Source organism: Tachysurus vachellii, chromosome 1 (assembly GCF_030014155.1).
Source record: "Tachysurus vachellii isolate PV-2020 chromosome 1, HZAU_Pvac_v1, whole genome shotgun sequence".
NCBI lineage: Eukaryota > Metazoa > Chordata > Actinopteri > Siluriformes > Bagridae > Tachysurus > Tachysurus vachellii.
Genome location: NC_083460.1, coordinates 252,501 through 260,000, shown reverse-complemented (window position 1 = coordinate 260,000; position 7,500 = coordinate 252,501). Strand labels below are relative to the sequence as shown.

General features: G+C 42.0%; 1 protein-coding gene across 1 annotated transcript in view; it reads left to right on the top strand.

Annotated features, from left to right (window-relative positions):
- Window positions 1-7,500, top strand: part of col11a1b (collagen, type XI, alpha 1b) — a 61,513-nt gene that overhangs the window by 30,589 nt on the left and 23,424 nt on the right. The window contains exons 11-22 of the mRNA XM_060866892.1: window positions 6-68; window positions 1,410-1,484; window positions 1,821-1,904; window positions 2,056-2,112; window positions 2,568-2,621; window positions 3,290-3,343; window positions 5,100-5,153; window positions 5,261-5,314; window positions 5,866-5,919; window positions 6,014-6,058; window positions 6,307-6,360; window positions 6,479-6,523. Coding sequence (XP_060722875.1) covers window positions 6-68; window positions 1,410-1,484; window positions 1,821-1,904; window positions 2,056-2,112; window positions 2,568-2,621; window positions 3,290-3,343; window positions 5,100-5,153; window positions 5,261-5,314; window positions 5,866-5,919; window positions 6,014-6,058; window positions 6,307-6,360; window positions 6,479-6,523 — 693 coding nt within the window. The remainder of the gene's footprint in view (window positions 1-5; window positions 69-1,409; window positions 1,485-1,820; window positions 1,905-2,055; window positions 2,113-2,567; window positions 2,622-3,289; window positions 3,344-5,099; window positions 5,154-5,260; window positions 5,315-5,865; window positions 5,920-6,013; window positions 6,059-6,306; window positions 6,361-6,478; window positions 6,524-7,500) is intronic.

The following is a 7,500-nucleotide window of genomic DNA, read 5'->3' as shown; positions in this document are numbered from 1 at the left end:
TACAGGGTCTTCCTGGCTCTCCAGGTGTTCAGGGTGCTTCTGGTCTCCCTGGTGATCCTGGTGACAAAGTGAGTATGAATTTTCCTTTATGACAAGTTTATTACATGTTTATTACACATTAATAACAAGTTTATTACGTGTTTATTACACATTAATAACATGTTTATTACACAGGGACCCAACATTTATATAACAAAATAGAACAATGAATCAAATTCATGCTCCATATCAGTATATCAGCCCTAGGAGTCAAGGCCCTTAATTCAAATGTCAGAAAGCTATTATTTCATTCCTTATGTGTGTTGATGTTGAAGTCAGAGTGAAGATCCTGACTGATTTATATAACAGTAGTATTAGAGACATGCCACGCCTCCAGCCAATCAAAATGAACCTGACTGCAATCTAAATATGGATATATTAAATAATCTCAGTGATTGTTACTGATAGAAACCAGGAAATAAGACAGACTTTGCCACAACATTCCAGTGAACCTTACTGAATGTAGAGCAGGACACGCCCACAGGGGCGGAGCATATGTGTTTGATTGGAGTTGTACATGTCATCAAAAAATCTTCAAATTGTTTTTTTTCCTGGAACTTAGTAAATCTAACATTAAATATGTGTACAAAAGCAGATCGGACTTAAGTACGATCTTAATGATTAGACATTAACATGCAATAGAGCATGACCTGTCTGATTTAGCTGTTACACACACACACACACACACACACACACACAGCAGTTAGCGTAAAGCTGCAGTCATGCATTTTCACAAACACCCAAGTACCCCCCCCCACACACACACACTGTCATTCATCACTGCTAACGTTTTAACACTCCCTCACACACATCATTGTGACATCATTCACACTGTCAGCCAATCACAGCACAGAATATACAGCCTCTTCTAGCAGATACAGATTAATTCTAGTAGCACGCACACACACACACACACGCACACACATATGGGAATCATTTAGAGTGTCTGGGAAAGTGGTGTGACATGACTGCTAACACACATACACACATACATGCATACACAAACACATGAGTGACGTTAACACTAAGTAAATAAACTGAAATATTAATTATTCACTAGGCATATAGGAGTGTGTGTAGTGTGTGTGTAGTTACAGGAGTGTGTGTTGTGTGTGTTGTTAAGGTTGTGTGTAGTGTGTGTGTAGTTACAGGAGTGTGTGTAGTGTGTGTTGTTAAGTGTTGTGTGTAGTGTGTGTGTAGTTACAGGAGGAGTGTGAGATTTTTATCTTTATATTTTTATCTGTATTCTAATACATACTGAGGAATTCTCATCTATGGTGTGTCTCTAATCATCTCTCTGTATCTCTCTGTATCTCACTCTCTCTCTCTCTCTCTCTCTCTCTCTCTCTCTCTCTCTCTCTCTCTTTCAGGGCCCTCCTGGTCGTCCTGGTATCCCTGGTGCTGATGGAGCTCCTGGACCTTCAGGAACTGTCCTCATGCTGCCAGTAATCTCTTCATCCTCCATCTTTATCTGCATTTCATCTGTTATCTCTCCATCCTTCTCTATACTTTTCCACTTTTCCACCTCTCCCTCTATTTTTATTATTTTATGTATTTCTCCTCCACTATCCACCTCACCCTCCTTTCAACATCTACTTCTCTTCATCTCTTCATCCCTCTCTCCATTCTTCCAGCTTTCTGTCTATCTCTCAGTTCTGCAGCATTTCTTGACCGTGACAGATGATCAGGCTTGACATCTCTCTGTCTTTATTTAAGTTAATCTTAATAAGCCTCTGTGTGTGTGTGTGTGTGTGTGTGTGTGTGCGTGTGTGTGTGTATAGTTTCGTGCAGGAGGTGAGGCCTCTAAAGGTCCAGTAGTGACAGCGCAGGAAGCTCAGGCTCAGGCCATCCTTGCCCAGGCTCGGGTATGTTCCTCTCCTTTAATACTGCCGTTAAACACTAGACTTTTCACTTAAACCTCACGTTCTCTAATGATCTAACGTGTGTAAAACCGTTTGTAATGTATGGACCAATCAGATTGTTGCTGTGTTCTGATTGGCTGGTGTGTGTCCACAGATAGCGATGAGGGGTCCTCCCGGGCCTGTGGGGCTAGCTGGAAGAGCTGGTGCTATGGTGAGTGTCTGAGCGTGCACACAGACACACATACACACACACTGCACACACACTGCACACACACACACACATACACACACACACACATACACACACACACACACACTGCACACACACTGCACACACACACACACATACACACACACACAATACACATACACAGTACACACACACAAACACACACGCACACACAGTACACACACATAAACACACACACATATACACACACATACACACACACACTACAGACACACAAACACACACACACAAACACACACAAACACACACACTACACACACAAACACACATACACACACACACACACAAACACACCCACACATACACACACACACACAAACACACACACAATGCACATACACAGTACACATACACAGTACGTTGCTGTGTGTTTATTTTTCTGCACTATATATATATTGTGTATGTGTGTGTTTCAGGGTAGTCCTGGAGCACCTGGTCTTAAAGGGGATAGTGGAGACGCTGGTCCACCTGTAAGTAACACTTTCCTTAACTGTGTAACTTCCTCCAAATGTAGTTTTTAATGTAATATAAAAGTAAAAAAATTGGGGTGGGGTTTTATGTGTGTACTAAAGTCGGGTGGGCTGGGCGTTGTGTTTACTGAAGTCAGGTGGGCGGGGCTTTGTGTTTACTAAAGCAGAATGGGCGGGGCTTTATGTGTACTGATGTCGGGTGGGCGGGGCTGTATGTGTTTACTGATGTCGGGTAGGCGTGGTTTTATGTATGTACTGAAGTTGAGTGGGCGGGGCTTTACTAATCGTCCATGAAATGTCCTTTAATTGGGAGTTTTTCAATGAAGTGTTTCCACCTAAATGTCTCTCTCTCTCTCTCTCTCTCTCTGTCTCTCTCTCTCTCTCTCGCTCTCTCTCCCTCTCTCTCGCTCTCTCTCTCTGTCTCTCTCTCGCTCTCTCTCTCTCCCTCTCTCTCTCTCTCTCTCTCTGTCTCTCTCTCTCTCTCGCTCTCTCTCTCTCTCTCTGTCTCTCTCTCTGTCTCTCTCTCTCTCTCTCTCGCTCTCTCTCCCTCTCTCTCGCTCTCTCTCCCTCTGTGTTTCATCCTCCACACTGTCTTAAAAAGGTTTATCATTATTTCTGAGGTCATGCATTAAACCTACACAAGAATAATTCATGACATTTTTTTTCAGGGTCCGAGAGGACTGCAGGGACCCACAGGGCCACCGGGGAAGCTGGGAAAGAGGGTAAGAAGAGAGGAAAAGCAAACATGTCATTAAAGTGTGTTAAACCCGACTCCATCATCCTGTCAGTGCTGTGATTAACAGGAGAGCGGTTAGTCTGAGAACGTTTATGAGCTTTAACACTCAGAGCTTCTGGCTGAAACGACACACATTAAAAGTGCTTTTTCAGCGTTTTCTCTCACATTCATATTGTGTGTAAACTTTAGGTTCTAATAAATAGACAGTTAATCAAATAATTAAAAATCATCGTGTTGAAGTGCAAGAAATCAGAAATCATTATAAAATGTCTGACATCAAACATACAAGTAAGAGCAGATTGCTGGAAAACCTCTATTCACTCTCTCACTCATTCACTACCGCTTATCCGAACTACCTATCTCAGGCGTCATCAGGCATCAAGTCAGGATACACCCTGGACGGAGTGCCAACCCATCACAGGGCACACACACACACACACACTCTCATTCACTCACACAATCACACACTACGGACAATTTTCCAGAGATGCCAATCAACCTACCATGCATGTCTTTGGACCGGGGAGGAAACCGGAGCACCCGGAGGAAACCCCCGAGGCACGGGGAGAACATGCAAACTCCACACACACAAGGTGGAGGTGGGAATTGAACCACCAACCCTGGAGGTGTGAGGCGAACGTGCTAACCACTAAGTCACTATGTGAGTGTGTGTAACTTGTGAGTAACTGTGTGAGTGTGTGTAACTTGTGAGTAACTGTGTGAGTGTGTGTAACTTGTGAGTAACTGTGTGAGTGTGTTACTTGTGAGTAACTGTGAGTGTGTGTAACTTGTGAGTAACTGTGTGAGTGTGTGTAACTTGTGAGTAACTGTGAGTGTGTGTAACTTGTGAGTAACTGTGTGAGTGTGTAACTTGTGAGTAACTGTGTGAGTGTGTGTAACTTGTGAGTAACTGTGTGAGTGTGTGTAACTTGTGAGTAACTGTGTGAGTGTGTGTAACTTGTGAGTAACTGTGTGAGTGTGTGTAACTTGTGAGTAACTGTGTGAGTGTGTGTAACTTGTGAGGAACTGTGTGAGTGTGTGTAACTTGTGAGTAACTGTGTGAGTGTGTGTAACTTGTGAGTAACTGTGAGTGTGTGTAACTTGTGAGTAACTGTGTGAGTGTGTGTAACTTGTGAGTAACTGTGTGAGTGTGTGTAACTTGTGAGTAACTGTGAGTGTGTGTAACTTGTGAGTAACTGTGTGAGTGTGTGTAACTTGTGAGTAACTGTGTGAGTGTGTGTAACTTGTGAGTAACTGTGTGAGTGTGTGTAACACTTCACTGCCTCACAGAATAAACATCACCTTCGCTTTAGATTTCATCTCTTACTTAGGTTTCAGTTTTTCACCTTGTCTGATTTATTAGATTCTGTCTGATCAGTGATCAGTTTCCACCCAATCAGCTCTCTCCTGTCGTATGCCCTCTAACAAGCAGTGAGGATAAGGAACATCTCTCTATACTGCTGCTCTGTCTGCATCATGGGACAAGTAACACTTGGAGGAACTGCCCCAATCTGCCCACTTCCTCATACACAGGATCACAGGGGCCATGATTGGCTAGTATCTCAGTGATTGACAGTGAGCTATATTAAGCCCCTCCCCCTCAGAGAGAATAACAAGTCTCTTGATGATGGTTGTCCACCAGCCTGGTGTTAATTCTGTTCCTTTTATTTTTACTGGACACTTTAATGGTGTTGATGACTTAATGAGAGTGAATGATTATTTATTGCCTGAATGTGTCTCAGGGTCGTTCAGGAGCTGATGGAGCAAGAGGAATGCCAGGAGAAGCAGGAGGAAAGGCACGATTGTTTATTTATTTATTTATTTATTTATTTATTTATTCACATCATGAATGCAGTAATCTTTGAGTTTTTTCTTGGACATTAAGCTGTTTGTTATTTTACAGGGAGATCGAGGCTTCGATGGTTTGCCAGGTTTACCTGGAGAGAAAGGCCACAGGGTCAGACACACACACACACACACACACACACACATATAATTATATTTAGAATAATTATTATATTTTACAATAAATTGATTCATTTTGACTTATTTCATCTTCACAAGAACATAAGCCTAAGAAAGTACAATAAAAGAACATGATGACATTTTCTCTTTTCACTCTTTTATTTCCTTCTGATTTATTTTTGTATTTTTTAATGTAGTTTTTTCTGTATTTTTTTCTTTTCTATACTTTTTGTGTTTCTTTTCCTCTGTTTTTTTTCTTTGTTATTCTTTTCTTTTATAATTTTTTCCCTCTCCTTCTGTTACTGTAAATTTAATAGTTTATAAAATGTAAAACATAACTTTATATATTAACAAAATCCATACTGTGCTGTGGAGAAATCCTTCAGTATAAACGTGTGTGTGTGTGTGTGTGTGTGTGTGTGTGTGTGTGTGTGTGTGTGTGTAATTATAGAGGGGAAACATTGTGTGTGGTTTTGTGAATGATAATAAACCCTCTCTTGGTCGCTCATTTTATTCTTTCTTTTATTTCTTTCTCTCTTTAAGGGTGAGTCAGGCCCAATCGGACCCCCGGGACCACCTGGAGATGACGGGCCGAGGGTGAGGGAGAGTTCAAATATCACACAATAATTAATTAATAAATGTGTGTGTGTATATATATATATATGTGTGTGTGTGTGTGTGTGTGTCTCAGGGTGAGGATGGACAGATTGGACCGAGAGGACTGCAGGGAGAAAGTGTAAGTATTTATGCAGCAATCCATCCATCTATTCATGTCTATTCATCCCTTTATCCCTCCTTCCGTGCATTTAAATATGTATTTATCACTAATGCTGGTCTTCCTGTTTATCCCTCAGTTCACCTTCATCATCTTCATCCATCACTTATATCTATTTTTTATCCATCCATCCATTTATCCATCCATCATCCTAATAAGGCCTATAGTGTGTTGTTGTCAGATTAGTGATGTTTGTCTTTTTTTTTCAGGGTCCCAGAGGTTTACTTGGTCCTCGAGGATCTCCAGGTTCTAATGGTCAACGTGTATGTTCTCCACCTTCTCCATGTTTTCTGTGTTGTTTACAGTCCATAGTTAATGCAGCCAGTGCACTGTAATGAACAGACCTTCACTGTCTTCTGTCTTGGTCTTGTGCCCTCACAGGGTCTTCCTGGATTGGACGGACCAGCGGGTCCTAAAGGGAACATGGTGAGACATTCCTGCTTTATAGATTTATATTCTGTCCAAAAAAGTTCCTGTTTGATGTAAAATTGTTCTTGAACCTGATCTGGTTTTAGACTGAATGTTTGTAAGCACAGTGTCAGGTTTACATATGTGATGTGTTTAATAATGTTAATGTTGTGTGTGTGTGTGTGGGGGGGGGGGGGGGTGTCTATATGGTGCATCCTGCGCTGGTGTTAGTGTCTAATTATAAAGTTTTAAATACATCGCATTGAGTGACACTTCAGACAGACACTGAAGATTAAAATGAACTGGGTGTTTCATCACTCTTCATCACTCTTCATCACTCTTCATCACTCTTCGTCACTCATCACTCTTCATCACTCTTCATCACTCATCACTCTTCATCACTCTTCATCACTCTTCATCGTTCTTCGTCACTCTTCATCGCTCTTCATCGCTCTTCGTCAATCTTCATCACTCTTCATCACTCTTCATCACTCTTCGTCACTCTTCTTCATCGCTCTTCGTCACTCTTCATCGCTCTTCGTCACTCTTCGTCACTCTTCATCGCTCTTCGTCACTCTTCGTCACTCTTCATCACTCTTCGTCACTCTTCATCGCTCTTCGTCACTCTTCGTCACTCATCATCACTCTTCATCGCTCTTCATCTCTCATCGCTCTTCGTCACTCTTCATCGCTCTTCGTCACTCTTCATCACTCTTCATCACTCTTTGTCACTCTTCTTCATCGCTCTTCGTCACTCTTCATCGCTCTTCGTCACTCTTCGTCACTCTTCATCGCTCTTCGTCACTCTTCATCACTCTTCATCACTCTTCATCACTCTTCGTCACTCTTCATCGCTCTTCGTCACTCTTCGTCACTCATCATCACTCTTCATCGCTCTTCATCTCTCATTGCTCTTCGTCACTCTTCATCGCTCTTCGTCACTCTTCGTCACTCTTCATCGCTCTTCGTCACTCTTCGTCACTCATCATCACTCT